The following is a 21,674-nucleotide window of genomic DNA, read 5'->3' as shown; positions in this document are numbered from 1 at the left end:
ACTCTTGAATAATTTTGTTATATTTTGTACAATTCTCAAATTGAATTCACTAAATTCTGCTTTAATAACTTACTTTAAATTTAAGGTTCTTTTCACTATTTCAATATATTTGAGTATGGAAAAGCTGTTCAAGACATTCAAAATCTTAATTAAAGTTGGAGTCTTTGACACAGATCTTCATAATATTTTTCATGAATCATATGATCTCTATAAATTTTTGTTTATCATACAAGAGGTAAAGTTAATGAAAAACTAATATAAAAATAGAGCCTAATGGCCAGCTTAGAGTTATGGTTTTTTGGTAAATATTTTTCATTGTTTAACTAAATTCTTTAAGTAATTAAAATATGTTTTTTTTAAATGTTGCCGTTAAACTTTTTTTGTGAGTATGGTTAAATTACTACTATACATAATGCTTGATTTTCAGTTTTCGGAAAACTTAAATATCGTATAAAATCCAAAATTAAAAAACTTTTTTACGTTTTGAAAAAATAAAGAAAATTTTGAAATTGCAAAAAAAATAATCCAAGAAATTTAGAGTTATTGCAAAACTGTTTAAAAAATTGTCTCTTCAAACATTTTGCTTGAAATAAGTGGTAAAACATAAAATCGTATCTAACTGAATGTTCATTGAAAAAAGAAAAAAAAAGTTGAATACTGACCACTACATAAATTAACATTGATTTAAAAAAAACAATATCAAAAATTACAAAATTTAAATGGGAACCAGGCAAATTTTTTTATGAATTTCTTGACATTTTCCTAAATCTTTTGAATGAATAATTTCTGCAATTATGTTTTAATCATTCTTTGATTTAAAATTATGATGAAGTTATCTTTAACTTTTTGTCATTTCCAGTTGAAACGAAGTATCAAAAACTATACTTTTGCCAATTTAAAAAATAACATGAATGTTATAAGTATTGTTGAACTTTCGATAATTTTTTCAAAGACTTATTGTTTGTGTTTCTACTCTGAATCATAATAATGAAGTTTGTAAAGTTTTTTTCAATTGTTGTTTAGTTTCTGTATCAACAAAAAATGCCAATATTTGGATTATTTTTAAATTAATTTAATTTTTTTTTCGGTGGTTAATATTGACTTTTCTTATAGACAGTTTTTTGTTTGAAATCATTCTTTAGATAAGAAATGCGTATTATTTGAGCATTCTGGAAAAGTCTGAAAAAAGTCGGGAATTTGAAAATGGGATTTGAGTGGTCACCCTGTTAATAATTATTACATAATAAATTATCCATTTGCCTTAAATCTAAATAGAACAAAATATGAGATCGATCCGACTTCCATAGTAATAGTTATTCAACTATCACATAGCTGATGATTTCAAATTTTCTTAAGATCATGTTCGATCTAGGTTCAATTTTTCGAGGTCGACGGTTGGACTCGCAATCCAAAGATCGTCAGTTCGAATCCCGAGAGGAAGTTTCCTCCTACCTGTGGGTTGTTGAAGCGGATCGTTCGCTGTTTTTTTTCTCATTATTTTAAATTTTATGCAAAGAGTATCACAAAATGCTGTAGTTATGATTACAGTTAGTTAAAATTTTGCATTTTGTATAATTATTACAATTAATGATTTTTTTTTATTTAAAAAAAATCTTTTTTGTATGGAGCGTGGACAATCGCCATACCCCCCCCCCCCTTCTTTCTAAAGTGTCCACGAGGTTTATGGATGTTCCCTAACTTCAATTTTTTTTTGGAAATTTCTTGAAATTAAATTTTGTCAAAATAGTACTTTTGAATTATTAGATTTTATTTTGATATTGATAGGTTGGAAAATATCGCAAAGATTTGATTTGTCAACATTGAAAGTACGTAAGAGCAATTGTCAGATAAAAATTGAAGCCAATTGGAAAACAGGTTGAACATTAATTTTTATCAATTTAATTAAGTTCTTTGGATCTCAGCATATTTTTTACCGGTTTTCAAAGTCTTCAAATGCAAGTTGTAGAGAATTTACTCGGCAAATTCAAAAAATGAACAAAAAATGAGTACTGCTGTATAATGCATTTTCCATGCTTTTTTGTATCGAAATGTAGAAATTCTGGCTTTTTATTTTTATTTTAACCTTTTTTTACATTTTCTACATATTTTGAAAAATCACGTTTAGGCCTTTGAAAATATTTTTGAATGTTTTGTTTTTTTTTTTTTTTGTAAAAAAAACAAACCTTGAAAAAAATGTCCTTACTTTTTATTATCTCAGAAGTTGTCTTTTTTGTCCTCTAACATAATTTAAAATAACTTAAAACATATGGTTTTTGGGAAGGTGCAAGAGCAGTTTATGTTCTTTTTGAACCTAGTGCTTGAGATAGGCCAAAGCAAATTACAAGTATGGAAATCCCCTCACAAAGTTTTACTCAGATAAAAAAAAGAAATCCAATTCTGGTTTTCGTGAACAAATGCCCATATAACAAACACACAAAATGTACTTTTTCTTTATTGTAATTTCTTTATTGTAAATATTGCTTCACGATTGTATTGAACGAAACAGCTAAGCCGTATAGTTACTATCGAATATAAAACAAATAAATACACGTTACACCATCTTCATCGCACAGATAAAAAGTAACAAACAAACGAAAAATATTACAATTAAAATACTATCATAAAGCCAGCAATAACCCATACCCCATAGAGCGAGCCTCCACCCGTTCAGCTCCCCATGCTAACGCTCTCGCTCCTCCCATAGTCACAATCCTTCAGGTAGTAAAAACTGTTCTCGTTGATCAGCTCGTGGACGGTCCGCTTGAGGCCGAGCAGCGACGCCAGCCGGTACTTGAGCGTTACGGTTTCGACCATCTCGACGAGCGTCGCAATGGCGCGTTCCATTTCCGGCGTCACGCACGGCTCCAGCTGGAACGTTTTGACGAGACTTTCGACCATCTCGTCGGTGAGGGGCATCCGGTCGAGGTAATCCTCCAGGTAGGGCGTGGAGCCGTTTACGATGTAGTGCTGATACAGGGCTTGCGTCCAGTTGATCTCGTACTCGTACGTTCGCGAGATGATGAGGGCTTGCGGGACGCTGTTTGGGAGGGGGTTGGGTTAGGTTGTGGGAGGAAACGATGAAGAAGATGGCTTACCTCAGTGCAGTGTTGACAAAGTACGCGAGATTCGAACCCTTTTCGTCCTTTTTGATGTTCAGAACTGAAATGCAGGTTCGAGAATCTTCACCGGAGTTGGTCCGCTCTGCTTTGGCTTGCTCGATTAGACAGAGCTGTAACGCTACCAGTTCAGCGTTTGAAGCGATCTTCTGAGCCAAGTTCAGCTTATTGTCTAGAAGGTAGTTTTCCGTAGCATGCGTGTACGCCTCCAAGGCGGAGTTTAGCTCGGAGATCGCCAATGGGTCGCAGATTAGTCGGGGCATGCAGATCTTGGGACTCACATTGGCAGTGGTTGTCGGGTTCCTCAACTCGTACACCGACAGGACTTTGGCGATACTGGACTTGGCTTCCGTTTCCCACATTTCGGCAATCTCCTTGTACATAAGGAAGTGAAGTGCTGCCAGCCGGAAGAATTCCTTTTGTGCCGGGCAGTGCTCGTGGAGGTAGGAGATGATCGCGGTCTTGAGGCCATTCGTATGCTTCTCGTCAAACTGCCCCAGCAGTGATTCAAACTGATCGTTCTTGATGAGCGTCTCGAAGCAGTAGTACATCTCCCGGTAGCGTCCGATGCCGACGAGCAGTTTGACGATCAAGTTCCACGACTTGGCGCCGGTGAGCACGTTGTTCAGTGACTTGCACCGCTGCAGGACTTCAACGATGCCTTCGACGGAGCACTCGTGCACGAAGCAGTCGTGGGCTTTGACGAGCAGCGCGACGATGATCGTGTTTTGCTTTTTGAGCGACAGGATCTGGTTCTTGAAGATCTCTTTGAGGTTATCGAGCAGGGTTGGTTCAACGTCGTCTACGACGGATTCCGTCATGGAGGAACGATCCGGTGACTTTTCCAGCCGCTTGTAGCACTTGATCGCGTCGCAGTACTTGAGCAGCCAGTTGCCCAGCATGGTCGTGTTGGGCGCGAGTTCCAGAAAGAGGTGAAACTCTCGATCGATGTTATAACCCCAGAGCAGTTCGTCGATCGGCTTTGCGTTCGCCAGTGGCGAACCTTGCTGAAGCATGTAGAACTTGGATCTGACCACAGCGGTGACGATCTCCCGGGCTAGAAACCGTGAAATTGTGGCATCACTCATCCGGTGCGAAGTCATAATGTCGCTGATCACTTCCAGTTTGTTGAAGCAGTCCTCGCGGATCACTTCCTCCAGGAAGCCGACGGGATCGCGGATTTTGAGGATCTCGTTGTACTCGCGATCGAGGTACATCGCTATCCGGTAGGTTAGGATGACCCGCTGGGCGAGGTCTTGTCCGTACTGGATCTTGGCGCCGAGACCCTGCAAGAAAGTCAAATTACAACATAAATCGTAAAAAAAGATCATCTAGAAACTTACATTGATCGCCTCCAGCACGTTCTGCCGTTCACGCGAGGGAACCTCCTCGAACTCGGAAGCTCCCGCACTCGTGTCCGACGACTCGAGTCGCGCCGGCGATCCTATCGAGGAGGTATTCGCCGAGCCAGTGCTCATCCGGCTCAAGCGCAGTGTTCTACGCTGCATGTGCAGCGATACCCGCTTGCAGTCCTCGTTCAGCATGAGGCGTTCCTCTTTGGACAGGTTGTACAAGCTGAGCACGGACTCGGCGAGTCCCATGCAGAACACCACAAAATGCAGATCATACGGACGCTGCTCGAAGATTGCCTGGTAGCGTAGGGCTTGCACGATGTCGCCTTCTTTGAGCAGTCGGTGGATCAGGCCATCGAGACGCGATCGTTCCGTGGGGTGTTCCAGCGGAAGATTCGAAACGGTCAGATCGTCGATCCCGGCTACCTCTTTGAGCTCCATGAAGGTGTGGTAGAGGATGCCACCGTCGCGCTTGAGCGTGTTGCTGAAGAAGTGCGAGTGGTAGAGGGGTAGCGTGGAGGGGTTCTCGGAACATTTCACGTATGCTAGGGCCAGCTCGTACTCAAGACGATCGCGATCGTACAGTTGACTCGGGTAGAGACCGTGCTGTTTGATGAGCTCGAGAGCTCGCTTTAGGAGGTCGTACTTTGTCCGGTTGCCGTACTCGAGTCGGTTCGCGATGTGGATGAAGAAGTTCAGGAGGAGCTCCGGACCGACGTCGTAGCGGGTCATGTCTGATTGGTACTGGGAAAAGTCGCACTCCTCGTCGGTTTCAAAGTCGCTGATCCAGTGCTCGAAGATGATCGAGTCGCGAGGGAGGGCGGACAGCTCGGCGATCTCGATGGCTTGCGTGTAGTTTTTGTGCGAGACGAGCTGCTCGCAGAGGGCTTCAAACTGTTGGCGCAGGTCTTCGCGATCGAAGAAGTTGATGAATGCGATCCTCACCGTTGTGGGTTTCAGGATGTTGCAGAACTTGAGCAGTCGGACAAAGTCGATTTTCTGTGTGAAGCAGTTGATGTCTGAGGAGACGAGCGTCTCCAGCATGCAGGTTTGCTGGTAGAGCGAGCTGAAGTTGTTATCTACGTGCAGGGTGAGCAGTTTAACCCCGAACGCGATCATCTCCAGTTTCTTTAGTCCGAGTAGCGGACAATCGTTGACTTTAGCAAGAAATGTCGCAAGTGGTCGGTTGTGATTTGGGAAAAGTCCAACTTTGTAGTGTTGATGAAATATTTGGTCAAGTTACACAGGTTTGAATCGGGGTAGAATAAGCTAACCGAGTCCTGCAATATCTGGACGTAACCTTTCTGAACGCTGAACTCGAGCAAATCTTGCAGGAACTCGACCTCGGATAGTTCCTTAAGTTTCTCATAGAACGGATAGCTGATCGAAACCATCAACCAGGTGACCCAACAGTACTTGCGATTGCTCTCCGCTACCATTCCCGCCAGAACCGCCAACAGTGGCCATCGTCTCGCCACGGCACGATCCAACAGATTCCCAAACGTCCCGCCCTGCTTCCGTCCCAGCATCAGCTGTCTAAACCCGTCAAAATCCAGCGCGCACCGGCTCGATCGCAGTGTATCGGCCTCATTCGAGCACAGCAGTACCGTGGCGAAAAGGTCACGATCGTACCGCTCGACGAGGTAGCGCGATCCGTCGTAGTCCAACCCACCACCAAGCGAAGACTCGCTAATGGTCGAGTGGCGCCTGTTGGTCGTGGTCGTCGTCGTAGTGCTGGACTGGATGTCACTCTCACTCGATACGCTCGAATGGCTGTCGCCGCCGGCGTTGCTAATGCTGCTGCCCTAGAAAGATAGAACGCGAACCAAAACATTGCGATTAGGCGGTTTCGGGCGGTTCTGCGGGCTAAAAAAAGAAAAGTCGACACGCGCTTATCAGCGCGCGGAGAGGTTTGAGGTTTGTTTTAAGGATGCGTGGAGAGAGAGCTAAGCCGCGCTAATTGAACCATGTTACGAAATTGATAACTCACCCGCCGTCGCTTCTTTGGCGTCCAGCTGTTGCGCTTCTTGAGGGAGGTTGGCGTTGATTCGCGGCGCAGTGAACCCGCCGACTCGGTGTAGTACTTGATGGCGCGCATCACGTTGCTGCCGATGGTGGCGTTTTGGAAGCTGGATTTGCTCAGGGCTAGGATCTGCTCTTGCGGGTAGTCCAGGTATTCGACGAGAAGCAGGAAGCGGAACCAGTCGTTGTTGTTGAGGAGTTGCTTGAGATACTTTTCCGGGAAGCTCAGTTGGCTAGCTCGACAGACGGTGGTCATTGCTTCCAGGTCTAACAGCAGGTTGGGATCGTGCCATGTTCTACTCTCCAGGACGTTTTCGCACTGCTCGATCAACTCGACGGTCGTGATCTCCCTGAGAGTGGCAGTTTCATTCAGCATGTTCAGACACCGGATGTATGCTCGCGTTCGCGAGCTGTCCACGCCCAGCATTTCGATGAAGGCCGTACAGTGCGACACCAGGTTGGCATCATTGTAGTGTCCGAGGGCGACCTCGGAAGCAGTTCTTGCTGCGCTGTTGATCTGCTGTGGCGTAATTCGAGCGTAGCTTCGTAGCTGGTCCATGTAGAACAGGTACAGGGCGTAGCACGATCTTTGCTGCTTGATGTAGTGCAAGTAGTTGAGCTTGACCTCGGTCGAGTACTTTTCGCACAGCAGTGGGTGGTTAAAGTGTGGCACGTGGCCGTGTTCTCGTAGAACCGCTTCCTTTTTTGCACTCGCTTCCTCTTCATCGCAGGTTCCATCCAGATCCTTGAACAAATTGCTTCGAATCTTCTCCAAGCAAGGTAGCCCGTGTAGATTCATCAATTCCTTCGCCGATACGATCGATATCGGGTTGTCCTTAAGCCGAGCCAGGAAACTTCTCAAATGAGCCAGCTTCCAAAAACGTTGATCATCATCCGGGAACGCCGCATTGCTCGGATCGAGAAAGTGCTCGAACAAAAACATGATCGGATTATCATCGTAAAAACTCTCCTGCGTCTCCAACAAATACTCGGAACTCTTCCTCGAAACCACCAGCAACCCTTCCCCACTAATACTATCTTCTTTAAGCCCTCTAAGTGCCATAAACAACTCCAACTCCTTCCGGTTATCACAGTTTTCGTCCTCCGCCAGCCGCTCCAAACACTCCTCACTGACCACCGACAAATCCATCAGCTGAAACAGCCGATTCTCCACCAAATGCCGTGTCAACCCCTCCCAAAACACCTTCTGCTCCAGCCAACCCCGATTAACCTCAACCGTTTGCGTCGTAAACAATCTCCTCAAGATCACCAACGCATCACCCCGCTCCTGCTCGACAAATTTCCCATAAGTCGCCAGCACGTTCAGCAACACCTCATTCTTGGTCATGCTCTTGTGGCCGGACAGCTGCGAAACCATAAAGTCGCTGATCTCCCACCTCCGAAACAGTTGCCGCAACCGCTCATTAAACCGCGGATCGTCGTAAATGTCGATCTTGATCTTGTCCACCTCCGCTGAGTAGCTCGCCGGATGCTGGTCCGCCGCCCGCAAGCACGCGTTGATCTGAATCCAGATCTTGACCAGGTTGTCGATGTTGTTCCGCAGCAGATATCCCCAAACGGCGTGCTTGTCCAGCAGCGGAGAGATTTCCGTTTCTGGAAGCAGTACAAAAAAAAACTCTATTAATAGGACTACGTATTGATAGTGGCGGCGTTGTTGAATGAACTTAATCACTCTCGGGTAGGCTCGCGCGGGTTGTCGCTGGACCGTGCTCGAAAATGAATGGAAAAACCAGGTCATTAGATAGGCAGCGCTGATTAATTGTCGCCATCAGTGTAGTATAGTACAACAGTATTGTGTGTGGCCGCCCAAGGTTCCGGACCCCGGGTCTTTCTTCGTTGGGCGGCGTCTCGTGGTTATTACATCCGTCCAGCAGTACAATACAACAAGCTGTTATGCATTGCCCTTGATAAGGCAGCGCGCGTCCCGTGTGCGAGATACTTAATTGCGTAGTAGGACACGTTTCTGGCTCAATGTCGATTAAAATGGTTTGTTTTAAAATTTCTTGATTGATGCTTGAGTGGAATTTGAACTCCTGTTAATGTATGGAAGTATTCATTAAGGTGTTACACAATTTACTTGAGTCTTACTAAGCCCAAATCTTAAAACGAGCTTGATTGGAAGCAACCGACGCAACACATTGGCCCTTTTGGCGATTCATAGTTTTATTCCTTAGAGATATCTAAACTATGGGGCTTGATATGAGCACACACTTACACTTTTTTTTTTTAATCTGGTTTTAGGGCATTAAAATATACATTTTCATTTATAAACAAAACAATTTTGAAAACATTTTGTTGTATCATTGCCGAGATACAGTCCAGACTCGATTATCCGAAGTTTCGATTATCCGAAGTTCGATTATGCGAAGGTTTGTTCGGGACTTCGGATAATGGAATCACGAACAAAAAAATTTTTTTTTCATTTTCTTGTTTTTAGCATAAAATTTTAGTTCTACGACCCCATTTTAGTCAAATTTGAGTTGTTGATTGCCTTTTAAAAAATAAAATGCATTTTTTCAATATTGCATCACCACCGTTTTGGCCGCCATCTTGGATTTAAATAGTAGTTTATGCAACAAGTTGCAAAAAGAGGATTTTTTCAACACGAGTCGTACATTTATCCAACGAGGTTCACCGAGTTGGATAAATACGAAGAGTGCTGAAAAAATCAAGTTTTGCAACGAGTTCCATACAACATTTTTTGCAATTCCAAAGAATACACACTGAGTGAAATTTAATGTTAAATTTTCTTATATTTTGTTTTAAAATCCGTTTAAATCAAAAAAATGTTGAAAAGTGTTACTTTTCGAAACAAGTGCTGAAAAGTTCAACTTTTCAGCACCCATTTCAGTGCTGAAAAGTAGAACTTTTCAGCATTTATTTTGAAAAGTGTTGCTATTCGATTCTGTTATTTTTGGTACAGAAAAGTAGGCTATTTCGTCGTCCAAGAATGACAGGAAAAGTAAGTAGTTTCACGACGGAATTGCAAAAAATTAGTTTAGAGGTCATACCTATGCTCAACAATCAAAAACTAGACAACGAAAAAAAAAATTTTTTTTTCGTGGTTCGATTATTTGAAGTGAAATCTTTCCGAGGCCTTCGGATAATCGAGTCTAGACTGTATAGCTATTTGAAGTTAGCAGTTTCAAAAAAAGGAGTGCCACGATATTTCAACACTGTTTTGACCAATTCGGCTCAACAAAAAAAAAAAAAATAAAAATTTAAAAACTAATTTTGTAAAAACTAATTTGCAATCGAAAAGTACTTTAGAGCAATTCTCTGCGAAATCGGTCTTTTTTTTTAATTTTAATTTTTGTATTTTTTAATCCGATTGAAACTTTTTTGTGCCTTCGGTATGCCCAAAGAAGCCATTTTGCATCATTAGTTTGTCCATATAATTTTCCATACAAATTTGGCAGCTGTCCTTACAAAAATGATGTATGAAAATTCTAAAATCTGTATCTTTTGAAGGAATTTTTTGATCGATTTGGTGTCTTGGGCAAAGTTGTAGGTATGGATAAGGACTACACTGAAAAAAAAAAATGATACACGGTAAATTTTTATTTAACTTGTTGTCACTAAAACTTGATTTGCAAAAAAAAATACTATTTTAATTTTTTTTTTATTTTTTGATATGTTTTAAAGGACATCAAATGTCAACTTTTCAGAAATTTCCAGCATTTTCTAATGTCGATATCTCAGCAAGCAATTTACAATGTTAAAATATGAAACATTTGTAAAATTTTCCGATCTCTTCGAAAAAAATATTTTCAATTTTTTTTAAATCAAGACTAACATTTCAAAAGGGCCAAACATGCAATATTACACCCTTTTGAAATGTTTTTCTTGGTTTAAAAATTTTGAAAGTATTTTTTTCGAAAAGATCGGAAAATTTCACGAATGTTTCATATTTTAACATTGTAAATCGGGCCAGTAGTAGTTGAGATATCAACATTAGAAAATGGTGGGTTGTTTGGGTGAGACTTAGAAAACATCAATTTTCCTGTTTTTAAACACTTGCATGGCAATATCAATCTCAGCAACTAAGGGTCGTATTAACAAAGTTCAAAAAAGCAAAATGTAGAGATTTTTCTCAGCTTTTCAATTTGTTTTTTTCAATAGTGGGCAAACATGTGAATTAATTTTAAAAAAAATGAAAAACTGCGACTATTTTCAAAAAAGTTACCTAAAAATGGATTCAACTTGAAAACGGTGCACTTTATCAAAATTTTACTGAAGTACTTTTTGATTGCAAATTTGATTTTAAATCGAAAAATGAAGTTTAATAATTTTTGCGACCAATATTTCGATTTTTTGAAAAAATCAGCATTGATTAAAAAAATCATAACTCGGTCAAAGATTTTTTGCAAAACCTGGAAACTTCTGAAAAGTTGGCATTTGATGTCCTCTAAAACATATCAAAAAATAAAAAAAATAAAAATAGTGTTTTTTTTTGCAAATCAAGTTTTAGTGACAAAAAGTTAAATAAAAAATCACCATTTTTTTTACCGTGCATCATTTTTTTAGTGTAGTCCATATCCTTACCTACAACTTTGCCGAAGACACCAAATCGATCAAAAAATTCCTTCAAAAGATACAGATTTTTGAATTTTCATACATCATTTTTGTATGGACAGCTGCCGAATTTGTATGGAAAATTATATGGACAAACTAATGATGCAAAATGGCTTCTTTGGGCATACCGAAGGCACCAAAAAAGTTTCAGTCGGATTAAAAAATAAAAAAAAAAATCGAATGACCGAAATCTGAGAGAACTGCTCTTTAGTGAAATTTTGATAAAGTGCGCCGTTTTCAAGTTATAGCCATTTTTAGATAACTTTTTTGAAATTAGTCGCAGTTTTTCATGTTTTTGAATGTTTGCCCACTTTGAAAAAATATATTTTTGAAAAGCTGAGAAAATTCTCTTTAAATTTCCATGCAAAGGTTAAAAAACAGGAAAATTGATATTTTCTAAGTCTCACCCAAACAACCCACCATTTTCTAACGTCGATATTTCAGCAACTAATGGTCCGATTTACAAAGTTAAATATGAAACATTCATGAAATTTTCGAAAACAATATTTTCAAATTTTTTAAATCAAGACTAACATTTTATAAGGATCAAACACACTAGCGTGCACAGGGTGGGGCAACATGGGGCAACTGACCCACCATCCTCAGAAATTTGTTCTAAATTTGGTCAGGGGGTGTCCACAAATGACGTATTTTTCGAAACGTCCACATTATTGCCCCACCTTCCTCAAAAAGCTGTGTCAAACATTCAATATTACGCTGTTTTAAAATGTTTGTCTCGATAGTAAATTTTTTTTTCATGCATTGTTTCTTTTGCCGTAACGGGTTGTTCGTCTTGCCCCACCTAGCTGTAGAGAGTGCCGGAAAACAATAATTTTTAAAGCGTTTTTGCCTTCCTCACCTGAGGCAAGGCTATAAAATCACTCGAAAATTCAACTTCTCAAATATACCTTCTAGATATACCTTCACGTATACATATCGACTCAGAATCAAATCCTGAACAAATGTCTGTGGGGATGTGTGTAGGGTAGGGTAGTCATCAATGAGACACTTTTGGTGTTCAACTTTCAACGATTTTTCTAATTTTTTCATCAGCATGTTTTAATGAGCTTTTAGTTGCATTATCATTCTTTTAATGTGTTCTAACATTGACAAAAATATGAGATCGATCCGACATCTATAACCAGAGTTATTCAACTGTTTCATTGTAGACGCACTTGGCAGGAACAATGAGACAGCTGGGGAACAATGAGACACTCTACGAAAATCAACATTTTTCTAGCAAAACATCATGTTTTTGTATTGTTCCATTGCAGGTGACTTGCCTTGAACATTTTAGAGCAATTTTGCCAACATGAAACTTTTAATAACAAAAGTTACACTAAAAAGTATTTCAATTTTGTAAAATCCATATATTAATACCAAATAACTTTGTATTTTTGGTTAAATGAAGTTTAAACTCTGTAAATATGCCAAAAATCACTTTTAATTCATGTTTTGAAAGATTTCTATCGATTTTGAAAAGTTTATTGAAGAAAAATCAAAGTGTCTCATTGTTACCCATGGGCTGAAATGAGTGGGGCACAATTGGACAGCCCTGGATTCTGGGTATATTCTAAATTTTGGCCAAATCTAATGAAAGGACATTGTAGCCCAACTTAATCCCTATAGAACGTCGTAAGAAATTTGAAGAAATATTAGTTTTGGTGTGAATGGCAGCCTACGAGCGAACAAGTATTTTTTGTCAATGATTTACTTTTACACCCCAGAATCAAACATTTATGAATTACTTTTCAAGGGAGCGTCCATAACCAAAGCCACTAATATGGCAGACGTGCATCCAGTAGACACACCTTTCCCCCAAATATGAGCCTGATTGGTTGAAACTACGACTTGTGAGAGCCATTTTAACATTGTTCCCCGTGTCTCATTGATGACTACTCTACCCTAGACATGATTTTTTTTCCACACGATTTTCTCAGAACTGGCTGAACCGATTTTGGCCGGGTCAGCCTTATTCGATTCGTTTTGGGGTCCCATAAGACCCTTTTAAATTTTATTCTGTTTAGTAAAGTATTTAAAAAGTTATGTTAAAAAAACGATATTTGTATCTACAAAAAAGGGTGATTTTTTGCATAACCTCAAAAGGCCGGGTCTTTTTGTTTACGTGCGAGAGTAGCGCCAGATGCGAAACGCCCGGTTGCCACATTGCTTCAAATGAGAGTCTGCGGGTTTTTTTTGTAGAAGTCTGCATCAGGTATATATTTTTTCATAAACTTATTTTCATTATTACTTTGTAAATATGAGGAAGGCACCAACCATCTAATGGTGGATTAAGAAACGTTTTTTATTATACAAAACCAAATTTTTTAAAACTTGTTTTAACAAGCCTAAAAATAAGCCCTAAAATAAGATAATAATAAAAATATCCGACTGATTTTTTACGTTTTTTATGGATTTTAACGAGTATTTTCTTAGCTTGTTACACTGGCCCCACTTTCCCCTATGTTGATCCAACTTATAGTGAAAATAAAGTGAAGTAAAGAAATGGGTTACTTATGAGTGTGACTATTTTTTTCTGAATTTCCTAATAATAATCTAAAATTTTGCCAAAGACATCAATTAGAAAATCCCGTTTCAATATTCAAAATTTTCGTATACTCAATATTTCGTATATTTGCGTATTCATTTTGATCAGCTCGCAACATTTTATGGATACTTGTTTGGAAAAACTAATGATGCACAAAAAAAAAATCTTTAAAAAATGTAGAAAAACGCTTTTTGAGTAGCTTTTAACACTTTTCTTTTATGCTCAGTATGATTCCAAGCCTTATCTTAAATCTTTTAAAGCCGGAGTCTATTCATTTAGAGGACTCAGATTTTAAGTTGAAGTCGAAAAATTCTGAGAATTCGTAGTATCAGTCGCTCGATCGCCACAAGTTGAAGGCCAAATCTTCAAAAGCCGTAGTGCATATTGAGGGTCTCCGCTATTAAAATATTTGTAATACTATCATATTGATTATAACTCTTTCCCTCTTTCTGTCCTACCTCAACTCATTCACAAGAACCGTCTTAAAAGATCACGCAATATTTACACTAATTTACACCCGGCATCGGAACCGATTGCATCAGCCAGAATCAATCACAGTCACAGTCCAGCCCCTCCCGCGGAATTGCATCACCAAGCCCCCCTCGTAGCTCGTAACACCCGTTACGTACCTTGATTCTTGAAGAACATGTCCAGCGCCACCGCGTTCCGGTACGCTTCCTCCTTCGCGTAGAACGTATTGAATGACATCGTTTCGATTTCCAGCACGCTGTAGCCCGGATCCAGCACCCGGAGCAGCTCGGCCAGCTGGCCGACGTTGCCCTTCAGCAGACAGTACACTCGCCAGTTGGCGTCCAGCAGGCGCCCCTCGCCGCCCTCGCCGTCGTAATCGTCGATCGTGCGCCGCAGATGGTCCCGGATGTAGTCCCGCAGGCCGTGGTCGCTCGTTTCCGCCGCTATCTGGTAGAACACATACTTGGAGGTGCGGTCGATGTTGGACAGGATGTGTTCGGCTTTGTAGAGCTGGCGGTTCGCGAGCAGCCGGTAGACGTACGCGTTGACCTGCGAAGAACGGTAGGTAGGAGTTCAGAACGATGCGATCGAGAACAAGCGCGGACTACGAATGAGCCGAGATTGGAACCGTTGAAGGTTCCTAGCCGATTGATTACCCGCGCGGGCTAGTGTGAGTAGAATACTTTTTTATTTATTTATATTTTTTGCGTGGCCGAGTAATGTGAGATGGGGCATCGGCGCAAGAGTAGATCGCTTCACCAAGTTGATAAGGACGAGTAATTTCTGGAATACCGGTTACGGATGGTTCAGTGGCACTGTTTTTCCATGTAGCTAATCAACCCTAGAAGATGTTTATTACACCGGCAGTAAATAAATATAGACCATGGTAACAGTAGCCTCAATTAGCTTTTCCAAATCACCAGAAATTGATAGGGGATAGGTCAAACGTTCCATGTGACAGACAGATAAGTGCAAAATACATTCGACCTTCTCTTCAAACAATCCATACAAGATGATCTATACGCGTAAGAATTGAGTCTACCGCAGGAGTGCTGTTTGTAAATACGCACTGATAACGAAGCGATGCACTTTTCCTCTGCTCTAAGTATACTTTTCCAGCTAAAAGGTTGTTACTTGTCGGCAGTTCACCTTTCGCCAGGCTCGATCTGCCAGCTGACGGGCGAGTTGTTTGTTGATTCAAGTCATACAAACATTTAATGTACGTGAGTCTGTATTGTTTAGTATAAATCGGTTCCTGTTAGGAACGCATCTGAATCATTTGTGGATGATTACAATTAGAGAGAATAAGAGAGGGTCAAGCGATGGGTGGCGCCCTCTAATCAAGGAGGCAAATCAACAGATGTTACAGCTTTCATAAACAGTATTGAGTCTACTGAACTGGAAGAGTGTATCAATGGAAAAATCGATGTGCTTCTAATTGAAACGTGCAGTAATTGACTGATTTGATGAGTTGCAAAGTACATTGGAAATACGAATATTGCTAAAACTAAAAAAAGGTAATTTATTTGACAGCCAAGGTACAATTTATAAACCACGAGGACACTGTTTTGAAAGTAAAAAAATTAACTGAGATAAACTATATCTTAAAATTTTAGTATATTATGTTTTTTTTTATTACTATTTAAATTTATTGAAACAAAAGAAAAAAACTAAAAATATTGTGTGAGACTAGAAGAACCTTATTATTCCACTCGAATAAAATATTTATTTATTTAGGTATGTTCAATGCTCACAGGTTCAAAGCTGGGTGATAAATAGAGAGAATGCGTAACGTGATTTTCGAATGGTCCCACTTTGTTTACATCCACAAAGTAGGAGGCTGTTCAAGCACAAGCATGACTTTTTTCTAACTGGAAAATGAGCTGTTTTATAATCAGTAGCTTGTGTTTCATTTTTCCTAATATTTTACATATTTTGCTGGAAAATAGTGTGTATTTTCAAATATCGATCGGTTAGAAGAGGTTTCTCTTTTTTACGGGTGACGAAGAACTGCGGCGAGAGTGTCATTCTGCGATGTTGCAGATAAATTCCCTGGTTGATTTTTTAATCCTGCAGCTCTTTCTTGTCCAGCGAAAAAACATCGCTAATTCTAGCGAAACTGATCCAACAAACAGAGAAGATTTTCAGTATACCAGGTTTTCAAACAGAATCAAGCAATAAAGACAACTTTTGGATGGATAAAACCGCATCGACTCCGTTAATAACTTCCATTCATAATTTTAAAAAATGACGATCTCGCCTGAAACTTTCTTAAGATTTCTTGACTTAAACTCCAGGTCCTCAAAAGCCACACATTTTTTTCATTCTTCCAAAAAAAAAAACAAACAATTTTTATGATCGATAACAATACTCTCTACTTTTGGCGAACAGTAAATTGGTTTCACTTTGACAGTTCCAAATTGAGGCCGTTTTTCGAACCACTATTCCGCACCCAGGTTCAAAGGTGACACATTTAATTTTTTTTAACTAGACAAGATAACACGTAGCTGGCAATATCGTAAAAATATCTATGAAAAATAACAAATGATTAAGGGGTTACATAGATGTAAATCGACAAAAAGTCAGAGGTTGGTGTGAGCACACACTCCATTTTATTTAAAATCTGTTTTCCGGGCATTAAAATATACACTTTCATCTATCATCAAAACAAATGTGAAGACATTTGGTTGTATCATTGCCGAGATATAGCTATTTGAAGTTAGCAGTTTCAAAAAAACGATATACTGCCTTGACCAAATCGACTCAAAATTTTGATGAAGACTCGTTAAACCGGTCCTGTGTGCATGACGAAGGCCGATTTTCAAAAAGTTTATTTTAAAAAAAGATAAAAATATTTTTGTGTTTTTCATTTAAAAAATCGTCAGTTTTAGATTTTTTGTATTTTTTTGAAAAGCAAAATTTCAAATTCTTCGCTTCGTCATGCACACGGGATATGTCTTGAGAGTCTTAATTGCAAATAAATAATTTGAATAATTGCCCAAAAATCGCGTTAATATATGGACATCCAATCTTAATTTTTTTTCTCAATAAAATTTCCCTGATAGAGAATTCAACTAGCAAGGCTCATAGATTGATATCAGTTAAAAGTTTATAAACCTCTAAATTGCAAATGAAACACCCTAATTTAATTCAAATTGAAGTTTTTTTTATTAAGATTTTGTCTTTCTCTTCAAAATTCTTCCGGAAAATAAGGTTTCAAAAAAAATGTAAAGAAAACTTGTATAAAATATTTGCAAACAATTTAAATACCTGCATTAATCAAAGCTTTTTAAAATTTTCAATCAAATCGAAGGTTTTTTCTTTTTTTTGCACTAAAACTCAATTTCTCAAAATACGTATTTTTTGATTTTCGAGATTTTTTGTTATGTTTTAGGGCAGCGATTCTCAACCTTATTCTAGGCTGGTACCCCCTGTCATGTAATTCAAGTAGGCCCGGTACCCCCGTTGAGAATCGCTGTTTTAGGGGACAAAAATCCGCAACTTTTGAGCCATAGAGAAACATGTTCCAAAAATCTACCGCCGAGTTATGAATTTTTGAAAAAAAACTATTTTTGGAAAAAATCGACGTTTTATGCAAAAACAAATTTGACATTATTTTTGAATGCAAAATTGAATTTGCAATCGAAAAGTACTTGACAGATTTTTTGATAAAGGGCTCCGTTTTCAAAATATAGCCACCGAAAGTTTGATTTTAGCGAAATATTTGCAGTTTTTCGATTTTTAAAAATAGTGCCCATGAGTGATCATTTCTAAAAATATTTTTTTTGAAAAGTTCAGAAAATTTGCTATAAAATTGTCTAAGAGACATTTGAAGATTGGACCTCGGGTTGCTGAGATAGAGCCGCTTTAAGAAAAAGAAACATCAAAATTGAAGTTTTCTAAATTTCACCTAAAGAACCCACCATTTTCTAATGACGATATCTCAGCAACTAATGGTCCGATTTTCAATGTTAATGCATGAAACATTCGTGAAATTTTCCGATCTCTTTGAAAAAAATATTTTAATTTTTTTTAAATCAAGACTAACATTTTAAAAGGGCAAAACATTGAATATTAGTACAAATTCAATTTTGCATTAAAAATAATGTCAAATTTGTTTTTGCATGAAACGTCGATTTTTTCCAAAAATCACTATTTTTTTCAAAAATTCATAACTTGGCGGCAGATTTTTTGACCATGTTTCTCTATGGCTCAAAAGTTGCGAATTTTTGTCCTCTAAAACATATAAAAAAATCTCGAAAATAAAAAAACGTATTTTGGGAAATTGAGTTTTAGTGAAAAAAAAAGTTGATTCAAAAATCTGCAATTTTTTTCCGTGTACCTATTTTTTTCTCAAAAGTCCTCAACAATACCTACAACTTTGCCGAAGACACCGAATTGATCAGAAAATTCACTCAAAAGTTACAGTTGTTTGAATATTTACATACCATTTTTGTATGGACAGCAGCCAAAATTGTATGGAGACCTCTATGGGTGAACCAATGACGCAAAATAGCTTATTTGGTCATATGGAAGCCCCCCACAAAGTTTAAGTCAAATTAAAAAATACAAAAAATAAAAATGGTCGAAATCGGCCGATTTCGTAGAGAGTTGCTCACAAGCTATTTTTTATGGGTTTATCCTGGGTGCTGAATAGTGGTTCGCAAAACGGCCTCAATTTTGAACTGTCAAATTGGAACCAATTTACTGTTCGCTAAACGTAGACAGTATTGTTATCGATCATTTTTTTTCAAGAATAAAAAATGTGTGGCTTTTTAGGACCTGGAGTTGCAGTCAAGTAATCTCAAGAAAGTTGAAGGCGAGGGCGTCATTTTTTATAATTATGAATGGAAGTTGTTAACGGTCGATGCGGTTGTATCCATCCAGAAGCTGTCTTTATTGTTTGATTCCATTTGAAAACCTAATATTTTATTGAAAATCTTCTCTGTTTGTTGAATCAGCTTCGCTAAAATTAGCGTTGTTTTTTCGCTGGACCAGGAAAAGCTTCAGGATTCCAAAATCAGCTTGGGAATTAATCCACGGCATCGCAAAATGACACTCTCGCCGCAGTTCTTCGTCAACCGTAAAAACGAAAAACCTCTTCAAACTTTAAAACACACACAATTTTCCAATCAAAAATGACAAAAACTATGCAAAATAAAACACATACTACTGATAATAAAAAAACTCATTTATCAGTAAGAAAAAAGTCATGCTTGTGCTCGAACAGACTCCTACTTTGTAGATGTAAACAAAGCTGGATCATTCGAAAATCACGTTACGCATTCTCTATATTCATCACCCAGGGTTTATCCATATTAGTTTGGGGGCTGTCCATAAAAAAGTGGTATGAACTCAATCAAAAATGTATTCAAGAATAGATTTTATGATTGATGAAATCTTTTTAGCACAGTTTAAAAATAGATTTTTTTTAATAAGGAGCGGCCGTGGCTGACTGGTTACGGTGTTCGCTTTGTAAGCGAATGGTCCTGGGTTCAATTTCCATCTGCTCCCAACGAGAAATCATAGGACATATAAATGTTTAAACTCTGAACATGAACGAAAAACCAAAGTCGCTCGAGTCGGGGTTCGATCCCCCGTCCTTTGGATTGGTAAGCAAAAATGCTAACCACTAGGCCATCGCGACTTGGTAGGCTATGATTGGAATTAGGAATACTGTTACTATATACGCGCTGGGTCCTTGTCCATTTGACAAGGGTGCGGAAGTTCTAAATAACGTTTGAATCCGATTGATGCAAACGTTTGTCAGGGCGGGGCTTGTCGATAAAAGCTGAGGGACCTCGCGCTCGGCGTAGAAATGGGTCACCGAAGCTCGGCAGAGCTAACACCATCCATATGCCTATGCGAGTTATTTGCATTTATAGAATGTAGATCTAAAAATAAAATACATGGAAACAACTCAATTTGTAAGAAGCGACCGCGTGGTCCCGTTTGATTGGTTGCACACACACACACACACACACACACACACACACACACACACACACACACACACACACACACACACACACACACACACACACACACACACACACACACACACACACACACACACACACACACACACACACACACACACACACACACACACACACACACACACACACACACACACACACACACACACACACACACACACACACACACACACACACACACACACACACACACACACACACACACACACACACACACACACACACACACACACACACACACACACACACACACACACACACACACACACACACACACACACACACACACACACACACACACACAGTTTAAAAATAGAAATTTTAATCATGTTATCAAATATTATGGATTGTAAATTTTCGATTTTTCTAATATATTTTTCAAATAGGTAGTTGAGAATTTCAACAATTCCAACAAATTATAATAAAAAGTAATTCTTATTTTTACCTACAAAGCTCACATTTTTTTTCGTAATTCGACTCTGCGAAGTCCCATACGAACCTCGGATAATTGAATTTCGGACAATCTAAACCTGGATAATCGAGACTTCGGGTAATCGAATCTGGACTGTATATATTATTCATAAATCAGTTGAACTGCCATGCGCCTCCATCGAATGAAGTGTAACTGTGACAAGCAAGTGGAGACGCTTGTTAAATATTATATATTTTAATATTTTGATGAGGTAATCATCGATTTCCTCACACTAAAGTTGATGTTCTATGATTCTTTATTCAATCTCACCTTCTGCAGAAAATAATTCTTCGCCTCGGTCTGCGAAAGCTCGTTCCTCTGGGCCAGAAAGAACACGCAAAGGTTGACGTGTTTACCCTTGGTGGCAACATCTTTGATGATGACGTCATCGTCTAGCTTTTCCCACCCCCGAATGATGATATCTCGCTCCGGTGGCATCTTCCTTTCCCGAACACTACTCTACGGCTATCTTTTGGCACACACTTAGCACGAAAACATCTGTTTTGGCGTGACTAAGCGAACTGGATTCCGCCCCCCAAATGGAAAAAAAACACCAAAAATGTACCAAAACAAAGACACCAAATTTGTCAACACAAAATTTCAAGCGTTGTAAAATCGACACGATTGCACTAAAAATTGCTCATATTTGCTTTGCAAACACTTTGCACTGCACAACACAGTAGTTGCAAATGACTAATCTTTGGAAGCTGCACTATTTCGCATGAAAAATCAAAGGAAAATTTTGATAACAGAAAAGTTGCTCGATTTTCTCTCTAGATTATGGTTTGTTTACAGTGTGCGTTTGACAGTTCCTGGACAGAACAGCTGACTGGCGGCGTTGTCGCATTTCTCATATTTTGCCATTTAAAGGGGGTCGTCCAGAGAAAACGTAATGAAAATGTTTTTTTTCGTAGCGTTATCGTTTTCATGTAAAACTTCTGGTTTCAACATACAGGGCAAACATGTTTTCAACTAAAAAAGTTTTGCGTAACGTTATGTATGAACGACCCCTTCAACATACTCTTGGGAGTGTGGTGAACAGAAGGAGTAGAAAAAGGTGAATTTCTCACGTGTATGGTTTTGAATCGACCGTTACAC

The 21,674-nt window shown here is 39.0% G+C and overlaps 1 protein-coding gene across 1 annotated transcript; it reads right to left on the bottom strand.

Moving 5' to 3' along the window:
* Window positions 1-2,441: 2,441 nt before the first annotated feature.
* Window positions 2,442-21,378, bottom strand: LOC6047971 (spatacsin). Its single transcript, XM_038253249.1, is given in 7 exon segments — window positions 2,442-3,037; window positions 3,096-4,402; window positions 4,460-5,619; window positions 5,622-6,273; window positions 6,459-8,104; window positions 14,264-14,654; window positions 20,847-21,378. Coding segments are annotated over 7 exon segments (5,694 nt in total). The 5' UTR covers window positions 21,015-21,378; the 3' UTR covers window positions 2,442-2,667.
* Window positions 21,379-21,674: the final 296 nt, after the last annotated feature.

This window comes from Culex quinquefasciatus, chromosome 2 (assembly GCF_015732765.1).
Source record: "Culex quinquefasciatus strain JHB chromosome 2, VPISU_Cqui_1.0_pri_paternal, whole genome shotgun sequence".
Lineage (NCBI taxonomy): Eukaryota > Metazoa > Arthropoda > Insecta > Diptera > Culicidae > Culex > Culex quinquefasciatus.
This window is presented reverse-complemented; position numbering and strand designations above follow the sequence as displayed.